At 37.5% G+C, this 24,388-nt stretch overlaps 1 protein-coding gene across 1 annotated transcript in view; it reads left to right on the forward strand.

Annotated features, from left to right (window-relative positions):
• Positions 1–24,388, forward strand: part of LOC145683713 (uncharacterized) — a 63,236-nt gene that overhangs the window by 25,370 nt on the left and 13,478 nt on the right. The window contains exons 8-11 of the mRNA XM_081755166.1: positions 4,004–4,051; positions 7,046–7,114; positions 8,312–8,344; positions 22,594–22,713. Coding sequence (XP_081611292.1) covers positions 4,004–4,051; positions 7,046–7,114; positions 8,312–8,344; positions 22,594–22,713 — 270 coding nt within the window. The remainder of the gene's footprint in view (positions 1–4,003; positions 4,052–7,045; positions 7,115–8,311; positions 8,345–22,593; positions 22,714–24,388) is intronic.

Here is a 24,388-nt window from a genome sequence, read left to right on the forward strand (position 1 = left end):
TATACATCTCTTTCAGAAAGAAATTTAGCTGTATCCAAAGGTACGCACGGAAGATTGTAAGTAATGTGAATTATTCGCATGAGAAAATTACATTATATATAGCATCATTGTTGTGTAGTCACAGTTATATATTTATTTCTCCTAATTATATAATATGTCAACGATCAGGAATATTGAGAGACTTAGAGCAAATTATCATTACTAGTTGAGTATTAACTACTAATAAAAGATGTATTTGTATTATCGAACAAATGATAAGTTATATTTTGTAAGGAAAAAACAGGATATTAGGGGTGTAGGATTGCTGAACAGCTTTTTAATGGGCAGATGATGTAAATCCGGAATCCCATGTGAATTCTACCCGAGCCTCTAAATTGAGAGCTGCTAAGAGCCCCAAGATGTCCAGAAAATTAAGTATTTTCCAAAAATCATAAACACTTACGTACGAGCCATTTTGAACGCTTTTATTAAGTCGTGTGGATCTTTAGTTCTTCACATAGTCGTGTCTACAGTTGGAGTTCTAGAACCTAAAAATGCATTTTAAATGTTTGTCATCTGATGCTTTTTATGAAACTACAGCATTATATTTTTTCTATGAATGATTGAGAGAATGCAATCTTAGAGTAGAATTAGTTGGGAAATGTTTTTTAAATATTACACATTAAATGAGATGCATTTCTCAATAATATCTAGGGCCGTGTATTTAGAAAGTGTGGTATAAAGTTAAGCCTCTAAAAGTATACAAAATTCTGGCCTGTTGACTCAGAAAATTATGAAATTATTGCTCCACAAAGCTGTGCGTATCAGACCACACATTAAATTTCCGATGATGCACTATTATGTACCAATAGTGTTAAAATAATTATCTACCTGTCCTATGATGAGTATAATAACTTCACCACGTATTAATATTATTACTGTTTTGGACGAATCATCTTTGAAACATAACAGTCAAAAATAATAAACCACGCAGCTTGATAACACTGATATCTTGTTGAGAAAACACACCAGGCGTTAGAATAAATGTATAAAAAGAAGATATACCAGGAATCTTGTTTCTATTTTGATTCAAGGGATTTTTTTATTAGTTTCTGTAAAACTACACTAGATATTTTTTCGTAGGCACTTAATCTAGAGGTAAAGTTTCTAACAGCATTTGCAGAAGCGTTAGAAATTTTAAACACATGTTCTGAAATGAAATCTTTAAGTTTTACGTCCCACGGTTATGCCGGTTAGGCTAAAGGAGACGGTGATTATGAGAAATGAATGAAATGGGGGAATGAAGAAAGTGGGAGGAAACGGGAGAACCCCGAGAAAACCCACGCACACGGTGTTTGTCCACCACAAAGTTCACTTGGCGGGGGCTGGGATCGAACCCGGGACCCCAAGCACCAGAGATGAACGCTCTACCACTGAGCCACCGCGGCCCCACACATGTTCTGGTGAACTGTTTGAATAAAGGGACTGGTAAAATTAGGTCAAATGTTTGCTGCTGTTATCAAAACCTTTGGAATATTTCTTTTTATTATACATCATGTACATAACACAACGAGAAATGTCTCTATGAGTGAAGTTCTAATAAATCGCTGTGTCATATCCTGCATTTTAAATATCCGCCACCTATACTGCAACCATTGGGGTTTGGACACAATTCCACAGAATAGGGCATAGCGATGCATTATTTCCTTTCTCTTCGATTGAGTCAAATTGTACAGTATTATTAATGTTTAGAGAAATATAAGACTTCCTAAATTGCGACATGCACCAGTCTCTAGACTTAAGTTGAACTAAGTGCCTTAAGGTGAGATAATCCTCATGCACACTTTCCAGAAAAATCGAAAAAAGCTTTTTTTAAAAAAATAGAATAAATATTGTACATTAAGAACATGTCCTATTAAGATCGAACTAATGCTGAAATACACTTCAGTCAAGGTTCCTCTTATACCTCTAGCAGGATGACAGTTTATAAGATGATTAAAGATATATATGTAAAGATCATTAATAACTCTTGAGGATAAATTATTGTTTAACTATATTGTCCAGAAATGCTTTGAATCAATCGGTATACGGCGTGGCTCGGTCTTAAGTATTTTAATCCATCATAAGTTTCGTAGTGATAACAAAATATATAATTAATCGAATAATGTTAATCATATATTAATAAAACGGGCGATGTTAGATTTGGAGAACGTATAAAGTTACCTTGTGCTCGTTTGAACATAAGTTAGAATTAAAAATTAGTAATTGATTCTCATGGTCTACGAAGCTAGTTTTGTTATATGCTTTTCCTGGAGAGTAAACTATCTTTCAGTGTCCAATGCATATGGTAACAAATACATATAGATCCTCCTCATGATAAGATTTAAGGAAACTGACGTTGATGTTAAGTTTTACCACGAGGAATGTTTGATTTATTTTAAGTTTTCTGTTAATTATGATATGTTACGGCAACTAAGTAGTATCAAACGAAGCAAATATAGTGACACATCAGGATGGTCACTTTTCTAATTTAGTCAAAAACCACGTGCTTCCGCGTTTAAAGTGAAGAAACATATTTAGGAAACTGCTAGGGACATTTATTCTTACACACACACACACACACACACACACACACACACACACACACACACACATATATATATATATATATATATATATATATATATATATATATATATATGTGTGTGTGTGTGTGTGTGTATGTATAACGAACAACCTATGAGGCTTGTAACACTGATTGATGTTCACGAGAGATTGGGCATAATATGATAATTCAAAACACTTGATATCTTCTTCTGTTTAAGACATTTAAACGCCTGTCGTAAGGAAGAATAAAATTACACGTTTTTTTGTAACTGTGAAATATATAATTTTCTATGTTCTAACGGCAAGCGGGAAGAACGAAATAGGATCGGTTTAGCATGAAAACTATAGGCTAATTTCTAGATGAATGGAAGGAGGAGACTGCTCTTCTTGCTGTTTCTCATTCCTTTGAGGGCAAGAGAATTTGTCATCATGTTTTTGAAGAAGGTTCATAAAGCTTTCGACATCAATTAAATTATTACTAGGAAGAACAGAACAACAATAACAACAAAGTAATTTTTATTCCACTTCATGATTTCGGAATATAATGATGTTTAATATATGTACAGTTGTTAGGCAAACACTTAGGGAACGAATGATTATTCTCGAATTGCATTTTAAGTTACAGTGTATGCATGTATTTTGAAACCACAGACAAAGCCGAATATAGAGGCGTGGCACTTGCAATTGAAACTGATAGTTATAAAATACAAACGTATAAGATTAAGTTTCAAATTTTTGCAAAGAAATATACTTAGTAAACATGAAATTGACTTGCTTCTACTAGCCCAAATGTCACGATTATCGTATTTCTGAGCCAATTGTCTAGTCTATAGGACGTGTATAAGGCGAGAAACACTCACAGTGGTCCTTTAAATTTAGCACCTTAGAAACTAATAGAACTTCATTCATATTTTAGAGCTTCCAGGTGGATATAATATGAGGATTTAATGTGCTTTCGGCATCAGATACCAAGCTTCAATTCCGATAAACGCACGCGTAATTTTTATCATTCTTTAAAGTTAGGTCTACATCTTAGTGCAACAAATGAAAGCTTTAATAAATTTCTCATGTACATTAGAAACGATTGAAACCGAATTCGTACTTCAATTTCAATGCGTTATGAACGTATCATGGTGATCCTAATTTATAAGTTAATAATTTTCAAAAAGGTATTAGAAATGAATTTATTAAGTTTTCATTATTGCTTTCTCTCGTGTATCCGTTTCAACTTATACATTTTATAGTTATATCTATATTAATTGGTACGTATCGAAATTATACGTTCTACGTAAAATTCTTTGTGCTGAGTGTTCAATTTATCTTGGAGTATTGCCTGTTAAATAAGTCATATATATCTAGCGTTTCTGTTTGAAATATTGAGAAAAATCAACTAATGTTCTTTTTTGTTTCATTCAAGGACTAATTAATTGGTTAGCTACGTTTGGGAAGTGGATCTTGGACATTGGTTAGTGAATAGTAACTCCAATTCTACATTCTAAAAAAAAAAAAAATCTTAATACCCGAAGTGGATTGAAGATTTACTTGAGATTCTAACGTATTTATTAAATAAATTTCTAACCAAATTATGTGAGATGTCATTAGTCTATTTGAAGGCTTACTTCATTTGCCATATTTATATTGAATTTCCAATCTGACATTACGCAATGAAAGGTTTGATTATTTATTCAAATAACGTGAGCCGATATTTTTAATAGAAATAGTTGTTTAGATTTACGCCCAGAACGTGAAATAATCTTGGGGGCATCCTAATTTAGCAAATAAATATTGTATAAAATTGTTTAGTGTTGTGTTAAATATACATAAGCAGTGTATAATCACAATTTTAATATCTTTATCGGTTCGTAACTGAAAACTAGTTTTATGTTAATGAGATTTGCCATTATTATTTAACTTCGTTCTTGAATAACTATAAGGAAAATCAAAGATAGCAACCAGGCCTAGAGTTGAACGGTATTCACCAGGTTATGGCATATGCTGATGATGTAAATTTAATAGGAGATGATAGGAGAACAATAGAAAGAAATGCAGAGATCTTATTAAACGCTTGCAGGGACATGGGTTTAGAAGGAAATGCAGAGAAAACTAAATACATGGAATTGCGTCGGGACCGGAATACAGCAAATTATGGATGCGTTAAAATATTAAATAATACTTTTGATAAAGTAGATAGTTTCAAATATCTAGGATCAATATTAACAGAGGAAAATCATATTCACGGACAAATTAAATGTCGACTAAAAGCAGGGAATTCGTGTTACTATTCGGTTCAAAATCTCTTGTTGTGGCGAATTCTGTCGAGGAATTTAAAGTTTAAAATATACACAATGATAATCATGCATGTTGTTGTGTATAGCTGTAAAACATGGTCACTTACTCTGAGGGAAGAACATAGGCTGAAAGTATTTGAGAACAAGATCCTGAGGCAAATATTCGGACCCAAGAGGAACGGGAATGGTGGAAACTTCATAACGAGGAACTACATAATATATACGGTTTACCCAACATTGTTAGGTCGTCAAGTCTAGGAGGCTTAGATGGGCAGGTCATGTAGCTAGAATGGAAGAAAGTAGAAACGCTTTCAAAGTTTTGACTGGAAGACCAATCGGAAAACGACCATTAGGAAGACCTAGGCGCAGATGGGAGGACAATATTAAGATGGATCTCGCAGAGATAGGAATACAAAGTAGAAACTGGATGCAGTTAGCTAAGGATAGAAGTCAGTGAAGAGCTTTTGTGAAGGCAGCATTGAACCTCCGGGTTCCATAGGCCATAGAGTTAGTTAGTTAATGAGATTTGTTTAAAGAATTTTCTGCTTGCTTAGTTACATTTCTCAGTCAATTTATTTAGATAGGCTCCGCATGTGAGTTCTGATTAGTAATGTTAATTTATTTAGTTTAAGTAAATGTTTTAAGTACAAAATAGTGGTATTCTTGTTAACAACTTCGTCAATCTTCTGTGTATACATAAGAGGTATATGAAATAGTAAACATTCAAATTTTAATTTGTTTAAAACTCGTTGTGTTAATAGTATTTTTACTCGTTATCTTATTTCGACTTTGCGCCTAAAGAGATCGTTTCATGTAAACAATACTATGTTCATATGTTTTCTTGGTACTTTTACAGTTTTCACTTTCATGGCTCTTTATCCTTTATTCGACCCTTTTAAAAATTACAATAACATAACACACATTTCTAAAACGCTCAATCTAACTCAACTGCCGAAAAAAAACTTCGAAGTTGGTAGACTTAACTTGCTACAAAAGTTAGAAGAAAAAATAATTTGAAGTGCTGCAATTAAGTTCATGGGTTGTACACTAAAAATTTCAAATCAATTCATTCAGCATAGAAGCAGACGTATATTTTTCACCAGGCTAAAATTACAGACGAATCTTATAATGCCCTAATTTGACAGTTCAACTCTAACACTATATTCATAGATACGTATGTCTCTCAAACTCTAGCTCCGAAATAAATTGCGCATCAGTATATTCTGAAAAGTACATAATTTATATCGTTTACCAAACATTGTTAAGCTCAACAAGTCTAGCAGGCTTAGATGGGCAGGTTATGTAGCTAGAATAGAAGAAAGAAGGAATGCTTTCAAGATTTTAACTGCAACTACACTCGCAAAGCGATAATCAGGAAGACCTAGGCATAGATGGGTGGACAATATTAAGATGGATGTCGTAGAAATTGGAATACAAAATAGAAACTGGGTCCCGTTGGCTAGGGATAGAAGTCAATGGAGAACTTTTGTGAACGCGGCGTTGAATTTCCGGGATCCATAAGCCATAGAGTTAGTTATATTCTGAATGGTTTTTACACTGCTTATCTACTTTCTCAAACAAACGCAGAATTTGTTACATCCATCATACACAAATGATCCGAATATCACATAGACGACATACACTCGAAATATACGTGTATGTCACAAAATATCTAAAAAGTTAGAAGAATATCCCTGTATTGTCCAGGCTTAATGTGAAAACAAAATAACTTTCAATATCTTTGATATATCATTCATCACAATTCTATTGTAGTATAACTGCTAATTCTCAAACTATTGAAAATTATATACGATTACGTAAAATAAAGTACAAATGAAAGACGATCTCTTTCAGTTACATTTAATTGCTTGTCATAATCATTTATTGCATTTAGTGTTTAACGTTAACCTAATTTGATTAATTTTGTAGATGTTATTTTTAATTGTATTGTTTAACTATGAGATTACCTGTTTTTTATGAAATGAACTGGGATATTCAATTTAATGTCTACCTGACGCGGTTGAACAATCTCGACGAAACAAAGAACTTCGTAACAACCAGAGATGCATTGTTGTACAGTAAGTTGCCATGCAATGTTTCTTGAAATATTACAATCTAAAGTACATGCAATACAATTCTGTTGTTTTATAAATGTTATGATTCTTGACTAGGGCGTGGAGAAGGCAGAGAGATAGCTGTGGAATCAACCAATTACTTACTTGCAAAAGCAGCAGAATCTGGTAAGTAACCAGGATATATACTCGTCATTATTAGCAATAACATTCTTTATTTAACAGCTATATCATTATAGAATGGAATACTGTCCATTGAAATTTCAGAATACCCTTTCAGAAGAATATATTATTAAACATTTCATTGAGTAATCTATATGTCTTATAATTATATATTTAAAATTTACTTCCCAGTATATATCAGGCAGAAGTGTGAATTGCAATAAATTAAGACGATCTTGATATTTTAAATTCAAGAAAGGAATTAAGTATTAATATGAAAATTAGATATTTCTGAATTCTTAATTTTTCACTAAGTTGATACACTGCCTCTTGTGTTAATCCTTTTCCAAGTACCGTATTTTTGGGCTATAAGACACACTTTTTCCTTTGAAAAATTGCCTCCAAAGCTCAGATGCGTCTTATGCTCGAAATTAATATAAAAATGTCCAGTTTTTCATTTAAAATTCCCTTTCAGTCTTAAAAATGGACATATATTCAATGCCGCTGGAAACACATTCCTATCTGGCAACATTGGATTCAACTGGCAGCAGAAGTGCACAGATGCGACGGACATAAGCTTCGGGAATTTACAAGCTTCATAATACTCTTTCGCTCCCGCCCCACCATGACAAACCCAGAACCACAGACTAGAATATACAAACCGTAAACTCTGCGCAAAACTGGGAACAAGGCAAACAGTAGTGCCTGTAGCATGCGACGACGGAACTAACCAATCGATCTGTTATTCTAGAACCCATGACATCACGCTCAAAAACATATAACAATGCCAACCCATTTACGACGAAACAGCGTTCCCCATCAAAAGTTGATTGGCTCTTTCGTCGTGAAGACGATAGATCTAATTTCAAAAGTGCGTAGTTCGATTTTATAAACTAAGAAACTTTCTTTTAGACTAGCTTTGCAAACTAATAATAAAAATGGTGAAAATGTAACGATATTTAAAGAAAACACTTAAAAATTATTCAGCGTCTTATAGTCCGTAGTGTCTTATACACCGTCTAGTTATTTCAATAGACATAATTTGGGGAGTAGAGGTAAGAGAAAATGAATGTCTTTAATGCTAAATTAGAATCTGCTAACAAACTTTCGTAACAATCTATTTGGATATACAATAAATATGTACAACCTTGTTTTAAAAATATATACATTGTTATATCATTTAATTTGAACCCTACTTTACAGCCAAACGAATTGTTGAAACCGGTTTACCAAGTGGTGAGTTAGTAAGTTACAATTTATTGTTTTTGAACTTAAACATAAGAGACATTATTTTAATTTTCTAAAATATAAATTAGGTTTCCGAGTTTCTTTTATAGTACCACCCTCAGAACAATGTATATCTTTGGGCGTTATTTAATTGTTACACACCAGACCAAAATAACGTATGAACATAATTAGCTCAATTGAATATTAAATGACGCCCAAAACTACCTCAAATTTTTAGTGCATCTACAGTACTTTTTATGAGGCATATATGTTTGGAACGGCTAAAGTTTTTGACATATCTTGGATAGCGGTAATTGAGGTATAAACCCACCTACTACTATATAGCACCAGCCCGGGGGGGGGGGGGAAGGGCACTCGGTCGAAAAATTGTAAAAAGCATTTTCAGTCCAGCGAGACTGAGTGAGGTTTTCCTGGGTTTCCCTCATTCACACTAGGCAAATTCCTGGATTGTACCTAACCTATAGGTCCTTCCTTCTTTCTCCAGTCTCTCCTTCCTTCCCTTTCTCCGGATACTGTGCTCGCCGAGGGACGTTATTCCTCACATGCGACGATCTAAATGGCCATAGATACCGAGAGCCCAGAAATCTAAATCCTAAATTCTGTATAGCATCAGCATGACAGTTATTTAGAAGTCGTCATCTTCAATTCAGATTCAAGATTTTTAATAGTGAAAGGACCATATGGCTTAGTGTTTTGTAGTAGCTTCTTACCACAGATACACACTTAATTGTTATATCAATTTATCTTTAATCATTTAATTCTTATAACGTCCGTAACACATATTTATTACTTTACAACTGCCTTTTCGAACTTGCAAGATACTGTTACCTCGTATTGTATACCATTACCTTTAGGTCGCTTGGTGCACCATCTATTAATATTCAATTTACCTCATTTTTATCAAGTTGTTACTTTGGACTGATTTGGAACAATTTTGTGAGACGAGACAAAAAGCCGTTAAGATAAGTACCATTCTAATATATATAATAATTTCGAAGTCTCACAAATGTTAACAATACAGTGCAAATCTCTCGTATAAAGGTACGTAAGAAAGTTCTGTTGCTTTTCACGCACTATCTTCGAGCATCGATATGTCAGTAGGACGATCAAAAATAACTCCTGTCAGCATCGACGACCTTCTACCAACGTTCTGGAATACCATGAATTCCATTGCGGAAGTGCTTGGTGAGGCCACGAAGAGAAGAAGGTATCAAATGCATTTTGCACATCTACTAGGGATTTGAGCTGGAGTCCTCTAAGGTGATTGTCCAAGGAATAGAACAGGGGATAATCGGACGGTAATATGTAAGGGGAGTACGGTACATGCAATAGTGTTTCTTATCCTGGCGTAGAATGGTGTCCCAGGTCATCCTCTCACGTGGGGCTTAGCGCTGCCCTGTAACAGCAGGACATTTTGCGATTCTGAAGTGCTGGATCCAGAGTTTTGAGTTTTTCTAGAATACGGCTCAAGTGCTGACAGTAAATAGTAGAATTGATGCTCTGAACCAGCTCGTAACAGTTCCCGATACACGATGGCGTGAGCAGTCCTCGAAAAGCACAGGAGTATTTTCTTCTGGTGACTGCTGGTTTCGGCTTTTTTGGAACTGGTTCATGGAATGCTAACCAATGATGACTGGACCGTGGAGATTCGTACAGGACCAATTTCTCATCACATGTCAACATCCTGTCCAGAAATGACTCCTTCCTCAGACGACAGCAAAGAAGCACAGGCGTTTGATAGCGTTGCCTTCTGGCTCGAAATCAAATCATGTGGGACTCATCGACCTAAATTGTAGTGTTTCCCAAGTTGATGGAAGTGCTGCCGAATGGTTCGTCAATTTACACCAAATTGTAGTCCCAGTCCTTCCCCTGTTTGGCCAGTGTTCACGTCAATTGCTGTCTGAAAATCTTAATTTTGTACATTTGTTGGTCTTCCTTCAAGTGGTGCGTCTTCGAGTGTTTCGTCATAGTCCATAAACTTGTTAAACCACCGCTGCACTGCCCAGGTAGTTACGACACCTTCACCAAAGGCCTGGCACAACTTCTGCCTCGCTGTAGCGGCGTTTGACCCCAGTTTGAACTTGAACAGCATATACACCCTTATGACCCTCTGTTGAGGTCCCATGTTCACTCGGCCTTACACAAATTCACTCTGTAACTGAACTGCCACAACCATTTAGTATGTTGGATGTGCTCACACTAACAACTGACCATCACCTTATCTCCATTCTCATTGAACTTACGATGTGAGAGCCAATTAAACACAGACGTCCAGAAAGAGCGACAGAACTTCGTTGGTTATCTTTAGACATGTTAAATGAAAATTTTGGCATATGGTCATTTTCCGTATCACGTAAATCATAATACGGCACATATATAATAATAGATACAGTTATTTTCTATAGTGTGTTCCATATATAGATATATATTAATATACATGTACCTAAAATAGTAAGACAACTCAACAAAACACATACAGTATGTGAGTACTGAAAGGACCTTGAAGGAAACTGAATATATTATATGACTTTAAGAGACACAAACATTGAAACATGATATACTCTAACACGAAGTAATCAATGATACTGATATTCTGAGATTGTAGAACTTATGAAGATCAATGTATGGGGATTTACAATACGCTCTATCTATGTACTTCCTTTTGATTTCTTTAAAATAATGGAACCACATTGAGTTGGAAAACTATATCATTTGAAACGTACTTCAATATTATGAACAAATATGTACACTTTTCCAACTCAGAAATGGGCGAGTGATTTCTTCTAACGACGAAACAGTTTCAAGTGTGACACGAAATTATGAACGAGTTCATGCGCAAAGGAAGTGTTTTTGTGTACAATTATACCCATTAGAGGGAAAAGTCCTCGATCTCAACGGTTCCGGAGACATAGAGGAATAAGGGAAAGGCTGGTGCTTCGATATTTTGCGAATTTTTGAATATGTAGCGTTAGTTCAAGTAGAAGTGTATCTTAAAAATGAATAATTCCTTCATGAATAACCCAGAGAACTGTAGTAATACGTCGCCTTAAACATGAAGGTTACGAAACCGGAGAGTCCATAAAAAAATCAAGGGGAAGAATGTTTTGGACTGGGAAAGCGAAAATACCGGAGTTACATTGTTGCCTGAAGAGGCGTGTCAGGTATGCGTGCGTAGTCCTGGCCCCCCCACCATCACACAATTCTTCGAAAACAATTTCAATCGTTTGTACTTCGCTTGCTCCCATTTGCTCCGCAGTAGCTCCGTTTGCTTCCTTACCGTTTCCGAAGAAATGGAACCTTAAAGTGGGGGGCCAGAACAACGTCGTCCCAGCCCCCCTCCCAACTAAAAATAATCGCTGAAGGGAACGGATGGTGGCATTCGTTTGTACTTCGTTTGCTCTCATTTGCTCCGCAGTTTCTGCATTTGTTCCTTTACCGTTCCCGAAAAAATTGAAACTTAAAGTGGGGGGGGGGCACAACAACATGGTCCCAGCCACCCCACCCAATAGCAGAGAGGAACGGATAATGACATTCGTTTGTACTTCTTTGCTCCCATTTGCTCCGCAGTTTCTGCATTTGCTCCCTTACCGTTCCCGAAGAAATGGAACCTTAAAGTGGGGGGCCAAAACAACGTCGTCCCAGCCCCCCACCCAACTAAAAATAATCGCTGAGGGGAACGGATGGTGGCGTTCGTTTGTACTTCGTTTGCTCCCATTTGCTCCGCAGTTTCTGCATTTGCTCCTTTACCGTTCCCGAAAAAATTGAAATTTAAAGTGGGGGGGGCACAACAACATGGTCCCAGCCACCCCACCCAATAGCAGAGAGGAACGGATGATGACATTCGTTTGTACTTCGTTTGCTCCCATTTGCTCCGCAGTAGCTCTGTTTGCTCCCTTACCGTTCCCGAGAAAATAGAAATTTAAACTGAGGGGCCAGAAAAAGGTGGTCCCAGACCTCCGAATTAGAAACAGTCACAGAGAAGAACTGATGGTCGCATTCGTTTGTACTGCGTTTGCTCCCGTTTGCTTCGCAGTAGCTCCGTTTGCTCCCTTACGGTTCCCGAGAAAATGGAACCTCAAAGTGAGGGGGGCCAGAAAAACGTCGTCCCAGCCACCCCACCCAATAGCAGAGAGGAACGGATGATGACATTCGTTTGTACTACGTTTGCTACCATTTGCTCCGCGGTAGCTCCGTTTGCTCCCTTACCGTTCTCGAGAAAATGGAACCTTAATGTGGGGGGGCCAGAACAACGTCGTGCCAGCCCCCACACAACTAAAAATAATCGCTAAGGGGAAGAGATGGTCGCGTTCGTTTGTACTACGTTAGCTCCCAATTTGCTCCGCAGTAGCTCGTTTGCTCCCTTACCGTTCCCGAGAAAATTGAAATTTAAAGTGAGGGGCCAGAAAAAGGTGGTTCCAGACCTCCGAATTAAAAACAGTCACGGAGAAGAACAGATGGTCGCATTCGTTTGTACTTCGTTTGCTCCCATATGCTCCGCAGTAGCTCCGTTTGCTCCCTTACCGTTCCCGAAGAAATGGAACCTTAAAGTCGGGGGCCAGAACAACGTCGTCTCAGCCCCCCCACCCAACTAAAAATAATCGCTGAGGGGAACGCATGGAGACATTCGTTTGTACTTCGTTTGCTCCCATTTGCTCCGCAGTAGCTCCGTTTGCTCCCTTACCGTTCCCGAGAAAATTGAAATTTAAAGTGGGGGGGCTACAACAACATGGTCCCAGCCCCCTCACCCAATAGCAGAGAGGAACGGATGATGACACACATTTGTACTTCGTTTGCTCCCATTTGCTCCGCAGTAGCTCCGTTTGCTCTTTTAGCGTTCCCGAGAAAATGGAACCTTAAAGTGGAGGGCCAGAACAACGTCGTCCCAGCCCCCCCACCAAACTAAAAATAATCGCTGAGGGGAACGGATGGTGGCATTCGTTTGTAATTCGTTTGCTCCCATTTGCTCCGCAGTAGCTCCGTTTTCTCCCTTACGGTTCCCGAGAAAATGGAACCTTAATGTGGGGGGCCAGAACAACGTCGTCCCAGCCCCCCACCCAACAAAAATAATCGCTGAGGGGAACGGATGGTGGCATTCGTTTGTACTTCGTTTGCTCCCATTTGCTCCGCAGTAGCTCCGTTTGCTCCTTTACCGTTCCCGAGAAAATTGAAATTTAAAGTACGGGGCCAGAACAACATGGTCCCAGCCCCCTCACCCAAGAGCAGAGAGGAACGGATGATGACATTCATTTGTACTTCGTTTGCTCCCATTTGCTCCACAGTAGCTCCGTTTGCTCCCTTACCGTTCCCGAGAAAATGGAACCTTAAAGTGGGGGGCCAGAACAACGTCGTCTCAGCCCCCCCACCCAACTAAAAATAATCGCTTAGGGGAACGGACGGAGGCATTCGTTTGTACTTCGTTTGCTCCCATTTGCTCCGCAGTAGCTCCGTTTGTTCCCTTACCGTTCCCGAGAAAATGGAACCTTAAAGTGGGGGGCCCGAACAACATCGTCCCAGCCCCCCACCCAACTAAAAATAATCGCTGAGGGGAACGGATGGTGGCATTCTTTTGTACTTCGTTTGCTCCCATTTGCTCCGCAGTAGCTCCGTCTGCTCTTTTAGCGTTCCCGAGAAAATGGAACCTTAAAGTGGGGGGCCAGAACAACGTCGTTAAAGCCCCCCCACTCAACTAAAAATAATCGCTGAAGGGAACGGATGGTGGCATTCGTTTGTACTTCGTTTGCTCCCATTTGCTCCGCAGTTTCTGCATTTGCTCCCTTACCGTTCCCGAGAAAATGGAACCTTAAAGTGGGGGGCCAGAACAACGTCGTCCCAGCCCCCCACCCAACTAAAAATAATCGCTGAGGGGAACGGATGGTGGAATATTTTGTACTTCGTTAACTTCGATTTGCTTCGCAGTTTCTTGGGTTGCTCTCCTAGCGTTCTCGAGTTAACAGAACTTACACACTCGATTTCAGCCACCCTCCCAACTTATGTAATCGCAGAGGGGAATGGATGTTGGCTATATCTCGTTTGTTCATATTTGCTCCACAATTGCTTTGAGTATTCGTCTACTCCGATTGATGTTAAGAAAGAGGAATTTTGAAGCGGCTTGTGTGGAAATGTGATCCCAGTTCTCAACCCCCTAAAAATCAGGGAACAGTAGGGAAGAAAGTGAAACAATTCCAGAGCAATTCGCGGCAAATCACGCAAAAAATTATTTATTACTACATTTTTTAGGAGGTTGAGGACTGGGATCACATTTCCACACCAACAGCTTCAAAATTTCTCTTTGTTAACAACAATCGGAGTATACGAATACTCAGAGCAATTGTGGAGCAAATATGAAAAAACGAGATATAGCCAACATCCACTCCTCTCTGCGATTATATACGTCGGGACGGTGGCTGATATCAAGTTCAAGTTCTGCTTACTCGAGAACGTTAGGGAAGCAACCCAAGCAACTGTGAAGCAAATCGAAGCTAAAGAAGTATAAAATAATGCCACCATCCGCTTCCCTAATGTTATTATGTTTATTTGAGTGGGATGCTGGGACAATTTTGTTCTAGTCTAAACTTTAAAGTTCCATTTCCTCGGGAATGTTAAGGGAGTAAACGTAGATATCTCTAGGCACACCAAGTACAAACCAATCCCGCCATCCGTTCCTCATTGAAATTATTTTCAATTCGAGGTGCTGGGACTACGCTTTCCTGGACAACCATGCGTAATGATTCCACTTAATGTTCCATTTTCTCGGGAACGGCAAGGGAGCAAATTGAGAAACTGCGAAGAAAATTGAAGCAAATGAAGTAGAAGCGAATGCCACCATCCGTTCCTCTCTACCATTGCGTGGGGGGCTAGGACCATGTAGTTCTGACTCTCCCAATCTAAAATTCTATTTTTCCGTGAACGCCAGGGGAGCAACCGGACAAATTGCGGAGCAAATGAGAGCAAAGGAAGTATAAACGATTGGGACCATCTGTTCCTCTCCGTGATTTTTTTTAACTCGAGGAGCTGGGATCACTTTTTTCTGCCCCTCGAAGTTCTCGGGCTCCTTTTTCTGGCCCCTCACAGTTTAAAGTTTCATTTTCTTGGGAACGGTAAGGATGCAAACTTAGGAACTGCGGAGCAAATAGGAGCAAATGAAGTACAAGCGAACGCGACCATCTGTTCTTCTCTGTGACTGTTTTTAATTCGGAGGTCTGGGACCACCTTTTTCTGGCCCCTCAGTTTAAATTTCTATTTTCTCGGGAACGGTAAGGGAGCAAACGGAGCTACTGCGGAGCAAATGGGAGCAAACGAAGTACAAACGAATGTCATCATCCGTTCCTCTTTGCTATTGGGTGAGTGGGCTGGGACCATGTTGTTGTTCCCCCCCCACTTTAAATTTCAATTTTTTCGGGAGCGGTAAAGGAGCAAATGCAGAAACTGCGGAGCAAATGGGAGCAAACGAAGTACAAACGAATGCTGCCATCCGTTCCCCTCAGTGATTATTTTTAGTTTGGGGGGGGCTGGAACGACGTTGTTCTGGCCCCCCACATTAACTTTCCATCTTTTTGGGAACGGTAAGGGAGCAAACGGAGCTACTGCGGAGCAAATGGGAGCAAACATAGTACAAACGAACGCGACCATCTGTTCCCCTTAGTGATTATTTTTAGTTGGGGGGGGGGCTGGGACGACGTTATTCTGCCCCCACTTTAAGGTTCCATTTTCTCGGGAACCGTAAGGGAGCAAACGGAGCTACTGCGGAGCAAACGGGAGCAAACGTAGTACAAACGAATGCGACCATCTGTTCTTCTCTGTGACTGTTTTTAATTCGGAGGTCTGGGACCACCTTTTTCTGGCCCCTCAGTTTAAATTTCTATTTTCTCGGGAACGGTAAGGGAGCAAACGGAGCTACTGCGGAGCAAATGGGAGCAAACGAAGTACAAACGAATGTCATCATCCGTTCCTCTTTGCTATTGGGTGAGTGGGCTGGGACCATGTTGTTGTTCCCCCCCCACTTTAAATTTCAATTTTTTCGGGAGCGGTAAAGGAGCAAATGCAGAAACTGCGGAGCAAATGGGAGCAAACGAAGTACAAACGAATGCTGCCATCCGTTCCCCTCAGTGATTATTTTTAGTTTGGGGGGGGCTGGAACGACGTTGTTCTGGCCCCCCACATTAACTTTCCATCTTTTTGGGAACGGTAAGGGAGCAAACGGAGCTACTGCGGAGCAAATGGGAGCAAACATAGTACAAACGAACGCGACCATCTGTTCCCCTTAGTGATTATTTTTAGTTGGGGGGGGGGGGGCTGGGACGACGTTATTCTGCCCCCACTTTAAGGTTCCATTTTCTCGGGAACCGTAAGGGAGCAAACGGAGCTACTGCGGAGCAAACGGGAGCAAACGTAGTACAAACGAATGCGACCATCTGTTCTTCTCTGTGACTGTTTTTAATTCGGAGGTCTGGGACCACCTTTTTCTGGCCCCTCAGTTTAAATTTCTATTTTCTCGGGAACGGTAAGGGAGCAAACGGAGCTACTGCGGAGCAAATGGGAGCAAACGAAGTACAAACGAATGTCATCATCCGTTCCTCTTTGCTATTGGGTGAGTGGGCTGGGACCATGTTGTTGTGCCCCCCCCACTTTAAATTTCAATTTTTTCGGGAGCGGTAAAGGAGCAAATGCAGAAACTGCGGAGCAAATGGGAGCAAACGAAGTACAAACGAATGCTGCCATCCGTTCCCCTCAGTGATTATTTTTAGTTTGGGGGGGGCTGGGACGACGTTGTTCTGCCCCCCCACTTTAAGGTTCCATTTCTTCGGGAACGGTAAGGGAGAAAACGGAGCTACTGCAGAGCAAATGGGAGCAATTTCCTACAGTAGACGTCACTAAATTACTGTTTTTTAAAAATTTTGTGTCAGTTCGTTCTTATTTTCGAACACTGTGGTTAAAGGGAATTGGCAAATTCGAGTCCTCTACTCAATACATCGTATTCCATGCAAAGAGTAAACAAAGTGCTCACTTAATTGTGACAATCCGATACATTCTGCATGTTGAAACTTCGGCAAAAGCAAACGAAGTACAAACGAATGCGACCATCTGTTCTTCTCTGTGACTGTTTTTAATTCGGAGGTCTGGGACCACCTTTTTCTGGCCCCTCAGTTTAAATTTCTATTTTCTCGGGAACGGAAAGGGAGCAAACGGAGCTACTGCGGAGCAAATGGGAGCAAACGAAGTACAAACGAATGTCATCATCCGTTCCTCTTTACTATTGGGTGAGTGGGCTGGGATCATGTTGTTGTGCCCCCCCCCACTTTAAATTTCAATTTTTTCGGTAACGGTAAGGGAGCAAACGGAGCTACTGCGGAGCAAATGCTATCAAACGAAGTACAAACGATTGAAATTGTTTCCGAAGAATTGTGTGATGGTGGGGGGGCCAGGACTACGCACGCGTCAGGTATCCATGTTCAGGTTTCTTAGTACGCTGAATGGAATAAAAGTATCATCAGTCAAATAGGACGGAAAATGTAAAAAATGGTGACCGTCTGAACTTTCCAAACATTTATAATTTCTATAAGTATTAACCGATCAGAACTGAATGTGAAATACAGTATAAAAGGAGTACCGGTTTTCGTTTTTTCAAGTTGAAGATACTATTTTTGCTTATTGATCCATTCATTGCGTCTTAATATATGTCACACAACTACACACTGTCGTACTTACGTTTGGAACAATATGTGTTTATGATATATTATTTAATTTGTTTTTCTATATTGCACAGAATATAACATTGTATTTTTGTTCACACAATAACGTCTCTGTTCCTTTGGCAATGTAATTAATAATTTTTATATAACCTTTTCTCATTTTCTATGAACTAACGACATGATATGTTAGCATGTAATATCACATGGTTTTGTTCTTCGTGTCAATGGCGTTTGTTATTCATTAAGCTCTTCCTTTCACCGGTTCCGGGTAAAAGCTACGTCACTCACCTCAACATTCAACACCACTTTTATTCCACCCTGGTGCATCTTTCTTAACGTGTCAATGCAATTTTCAAACATATTCACTCACAACATAGCCGAAAATTCGCTAAATATCGGAGCACTAACCCTCCCCTTATTCCTCTATATCTCCGGAACGGTTGAGATCGAGCGTCTTTCCCGCTAATGGGTTTAATTGTACACAAATCACTTCGTTTCAGCATAAACTCGTTCACAATTTCGTGTCACACTTGAATCGGTTCCCTCGTAAGTGGCATAGAATCGTAACTTTGCCAACAACGCATTCGGAGTAATAGGATGGGAAGTAATGAAAAAAATAAAAACTTACAAACACAGCTCACAACTGCTGCATGAAATTCTCAATTCCTTTCTTGTTATTTCATATAATAATACTTTTAGTACGAAACAGTACTTTAGAATTAATGTAGAAACTTTTGTTAAAGGAAAAGCACACGCTTCTCGACGAAAAAAGATATTAAGATATCGTGATAAAAAGAAGGATTGTTAAGAAGCTCGTTATATATCAATACAACAGAAGGAGTGTTCTCTAGTTGTTGCAGTAGCCATATGTGTTAAGTATTCTATTTTTGTGTTGATGCGATATTTTTGAACCTGGTTTGAATCCCACTCGATGCTTTTATTTCTTTGTTTTGCAATTTTTCAGTTATTCTTGTGGTAAATTATTAAAAAAAATATGTAGTTTTATTAAAAAATGTGTAGTTTGACAGGCATATAACCTTTTCTATGTATCCCAATGTGATTATAGCTTAATGCAAATTATATCTTTCATTGATCTGTAAGATTTTCGTAAACCTGAAAATAAATCCGGAGTTCTAGTTTTCAGGAGATCATTATCAGCCCTAATACGTCCTTCATCACTACCAGAACGCAGCTCATTATTATTATTATTATTATTATTATTATTATTATTATTATTATTATTATTATTATTATTATTATTATTATTATTATTATTATTATTATTATTGATGATGCATCTCAGCGAAGTTCAGTAACAATTAACGTCTGACCTTTCAGAAATCTGTAACTCAAATTCTCACAGTAGCATTAGAAATTGCACGGTTCCTCAGCGGTTGACACATATAAGGATGAATGTCTGAGGTGATATCCTTCTAGTAGAGGTACCCAATAACTGCACAGTTTCCTCCTCTTGCTCCTTGGTCATGCATATTCACAAGTCTATTCTGTCTGTGGGGTTCGGAGCAAAATTAAATTGTAGGATCAATGATGTAGGTAAGAGTTCTGTGTCAATCATGATTATTTTTTGTGGTACTTTGCTAATAATAATAATAATAATAATACCTACTCCATAACATTACAATATAGTACTTGGTATATGTTAAAAGCAATCGCTACCTTTTACACGAAACAGACAATTCCAATTTAAAAAAATGGACTCAGTATCATAGAAATAAGGTCTATTTCCGTACTTACCTTTAAAGAAAAACTGGAATCTTTAGAACAGTGGTGTCCAATTATAATGAGCCTGAGGGCCATAACTGTCTTTACTATAAAGTAGGGGGCCGCAGCCTATAATAATAATAATAATAATAATAATAATAATAATAATAATAATAATAATAATAATAATAATAATAATAATAATAGTAATAATAATAATAATAATAAATAATAATAATAATAATAATAATAATAATAATAATAATAATAATAATAATAATAATAATTATTATTATTATTATTATTATTATTATTATTATTATTATTATTATACAAAAGAAAAATATAGAAAATGTATTTGAAATATTACATACGTATTCGATGTGACAAATGAAGGTCACTTGCAACGTTTACAAGGGGTGGGATATCTACATCGATTCCTATTGTTGCGAGCCGCAGAAGATGTAAAAGAGAAGAATCTCGAAGGCAGCTTGTGAAGCGATTCTTTACAATTTTCATGGTGGAAAATACACTATCACACAAATAAGTACTACCAAACATTGACACTCTTTTCCGACCGAACTCTCAAAAGTTAAGGAAACGTGTTGCCGTGGATGCCCGTGCCTTTTTGTTGAACAAAAGCGCTAAATGGCTTCTTTTTTTCGAAAGAAGAGTGGAAACATTAAAAGAATGAATAAATATAAAGGAAAAGAGTGTGAATAATAATTCCTGAGAGCTGTGTGGGCCGCAGAAAATAGTTTGGCGGGCCGCATGCGGCCCGCGGGCCGCCATTTGGACAGCACTGCTTTAGAAGTTTAAATAACTTCCGATTTCAATTCTGACAATATTGGATCAAAAATTATAATAGATCGAGAAGACTCTTTCGTATGGATTCAGCATATGAAGAACAGGTTCCATCTTAGATAATAACCCTTTATTGCAACCGAAGAAAACAGTCACTTTTGGTTTTAATAATAAAATCCATGTTTTCAAAATCTATCGTCGTTTCATAATACGAAACGTAATCCTCTTGATTATTAAAATGAAAATGTAAGCGGACAATAATTTAAGTTGTCAGTTAATAGTACTTGAAACTTCTAATAGGACTGGAAAATATTCGATTTCAAATGTATAACGGATTTCAAAACAATCAATTACTTATTTCCATTGCCACTATTGCTGCTTTTGTAATTACACTGTATTGTTTATTTGAGCCAAGAGAGCTAATCTTAAAAGAAAGAAGCATCTCGTTGTAGTTGTAGTATTCTTTTCTTTAAATAGATCCAAGCCAATTCAAATTTTTAGATTTCTTTATTATTTCACTTTGGGTAGAAATCAGTAACTCCATTCAAGCGTCATTGTTTTATGGATATATTTAAGTACTTATTAACGTTATTATTATTATTTTTGTACCTTTGCGTTAAATATTTAACGAAATATGACTGTAATTGATATAGATAGTTCAAAGTACCATAGAAAAGATAATAATGATGGATACAGAATTCTCAGCTACATTATTGACTCTACAATTTAATTTTGCTGCGGAACCCCAAACAGAATGGACTTCTGAATATGCATAACAGCGGAGGAAATCCAAGCTGTTATATGGTACCTCTACCTGTACCCCAAAGATCCATCTTGACCTGTGTCAGTCGTTGAGGAATGGTGCAACTTCTAGTGCTACTGTAAGAATATGAGTTACAGATTTCTTAAAGGTCAGACGTTAATTGTTAATGAACTTCACTGCGGTACATCTTCAATAATGCTGACCCAGAAAAGATTGATGTCATCCATGATATAGTATTGCAGAACCAAAACCTTAGTGTGCTGTACAAACTATAGGCATTTCATTTCGGAGATTACTAAACGCTCGAACGAAGTCTTGAAGATACAAATATGGGGATGAGCATGAGGAAAATATTAACGAGAAAGGTTCCGGAATCTGAATGCTGAACACTCACGGCAGCAAGTTCAGAGTTCTTTCTAGGTGTACTTTTGCTCTTGAAGTTGAAAGATCACCCTGCAGAAAATCTAAGATGTATCAAATAGTGTCGCAGTATGCCCTCAACTCATTTTGATTTCTTCTCAAAGACTCTTTTCTATAGGAAATATTGCTCACTTTTGAGCCCATCATTTATCTTTATAAAGAGGATACAACCAGGTTTTAGAAAAAGATCGTAATCCAATGCATGCCTTACATCCACTACTTTGAATCTGATACAAAATTGATGTGAAAGCAATAGAGAACACACCTAATACCCATTCACAAAATATCTCGAGAGTGAACATTTATTCACCTTGAACGTCTCCCCATCTGATAGTTACCAGGATCAAGTTCTTCAGCATCACTTGAATGTCACTTACATAAACATGTCAGAGCCACTGTTAATTACATTCTCACCATCCACTAATACTGCAAGCGTTTGGATCATCTCTGAAGTTTGCTGTCTCTGCATAAGTGAATTCCTCATTTATTAAACAAATTTTGTCTGTTTTACTCGATGTCATAATAATTGCAGGATTTTGTATTGCAGTGTGCGAGAAACCAGCTTCTAAGATCCTGTGTTTCAAACAGTCACTGCTGCTACACTCTGAGAAACTCTCAATGTACAAAGTAGTATAAAACTTGAGTAACTTATGAATACAATTTGTTTTTACTAATACTATTAGATAATTAAAGATTATTTAAAATTTCTACCGTTAAACTTGTGAAAAAGCATAAGAGAAAATCGTAGCGAATGTATTAATACACATAACTAAATTAAACTTGATGTATGTATAAAGATTAACTTATACTTATAGTTTTACTAATTGTATTTTCCACAGATGATTTCGCTAGAGAGAATATCCGGAATCTTGTAACGAATGAAGTACCACTCCCTGGAGTTTATAATGTGAATCCTGAAGATTTGGATGACAATTATGATAACGAATTTACGAAATACGGTAACAAACACTTGTGTTTATCATAAATATATATTAGTTTCTTAAAATGTTAGTTAAACATAAGACAATATGACAGCTATAATAATCCAGTAACTAAAAGACACAGAAAAATCTTGAATAATTTGTTCTTGCTACTTTAAAGTATATATTTGTTGAATTGCGAATGAAATTATCTCGTTAATTTAACACTCCGCGAATTAATCTTGCAGACTCAAAGGGATATATTTGAATAAGATTAAAGGATAATGGAGTAATCGTTAAAATTGAAATGTGGATGAAGCGGAAGAATGTAAAGAAAATTGACAATCACAATGTTGCCCACCATAAACTCGCATGGCCTCTTGCTCCAGGGAAGACCACTTTAAAGTTTATTAGAAGTATGTGATATGAATAAGTCATTATAAACAATTTTCATCATTTACTACTGTATATCTCTAGCATTGGATAGTAGGTTTGTACAAAATAGGCTTGTGTATTTCTACTTACTAATCTAACTTACAGGCAATAATTACTTAGAATTACACGCACATAATCCTTACTATAAAAGTGAAAATTTTCCGCCTGCTTTTAATGATGTTTCCTAACAGCTAAATAGTAGCGCTAATTAGTACCACTATCTGCACTACCTGATTCCTATAGATTGCGCTATTGTGCAGGAATGTAATGATTTTAAACTACTGTCATCATATAATTGAAATGTAAAGATGTCGCAGGTTGAATTTATCTACTTGGGAATGGGACACAAGAGCTATAATCGTATTTAGTTTTGAGGGGTGACATTCAGAAGTCCTAAAGTGCAGAATTCCTAAAAGGCAGAAGTCCTAAAAATATGGGCACTAGACCTAAATTTTAGGACTTCTGCAGTTTAGGACTTCTGCCTCGGTATGATTTTTAGGACTTGTGCCTTTTAGGACTTCTGCCATTTAGGACTTGTGCCTTTTTCATTCACTTGCTTTAGCTCTGAAATTCGCCACCACCACACGAAATTGGTACGATGCAGCAACTAGTTGGCAATAATGTTACGAACGTATCTAATTCCAACAGTAACAGCTATATTTGTACTACTAAGATTATTATTATCACTATCTGTTCTGCACTTATACACGAATTACATAATACAACCTATTTCATTCTAAGAATTAATTACATAATTAGTTAAGAAATTCGTTTCTTTGGAATGGAGATACGAGAATCCCAAAACAAATTCCTAAAACAAAAATAAATAAATAAATAAATAAATAAATAAATAATAAAAAAATGTTTAAAAAGCATATTTTACCAGACTTCTGAAACCAAGCAAACATTCAGAATTGCAATATATACTGTGCGGAGCGTATTTTATTAAGACTAGAACAAAAATCCACCGAAGTTTACTTAATTAGGACAAAAGCTCACTAGACATTTCACGAGTGAACATTAAATACCAACTGTATACATAAAGAACGCAGTAAATTTAAAATTGAGCAAAGAACATTTATTATGCAATACAGTGGGTGACATTCATAAGTCTTAAACGGCACAAGTCCTAAAAATATAGGCACTAGACCTAAATTTTAGGTCCTGTGCCATTTTTGCAGAAATTACTACATAGTCATTTAGGGGTGTAGCCTGCAAATTTTTCTAGGGGAGCATGATTTTTATATATTAAAAGCAAATCAAAAGTTTATTTCCAGAT

The sequence above is a fragment of the Thermobia domestica genome, chromosome 4, assembly GCF_964235325.1.
Source record: "Thermobia domestica chromosome 4, izTheDome1.hap1.1, whole genome shotgun sequence".
In the NCBI taxonomy this organism is placed as follows: Eukaryota; Metazoa; Arthropoda; class Insecta; order Zygentoma; family Lepismatidae; genus Thermobia; species Thermobia domestica.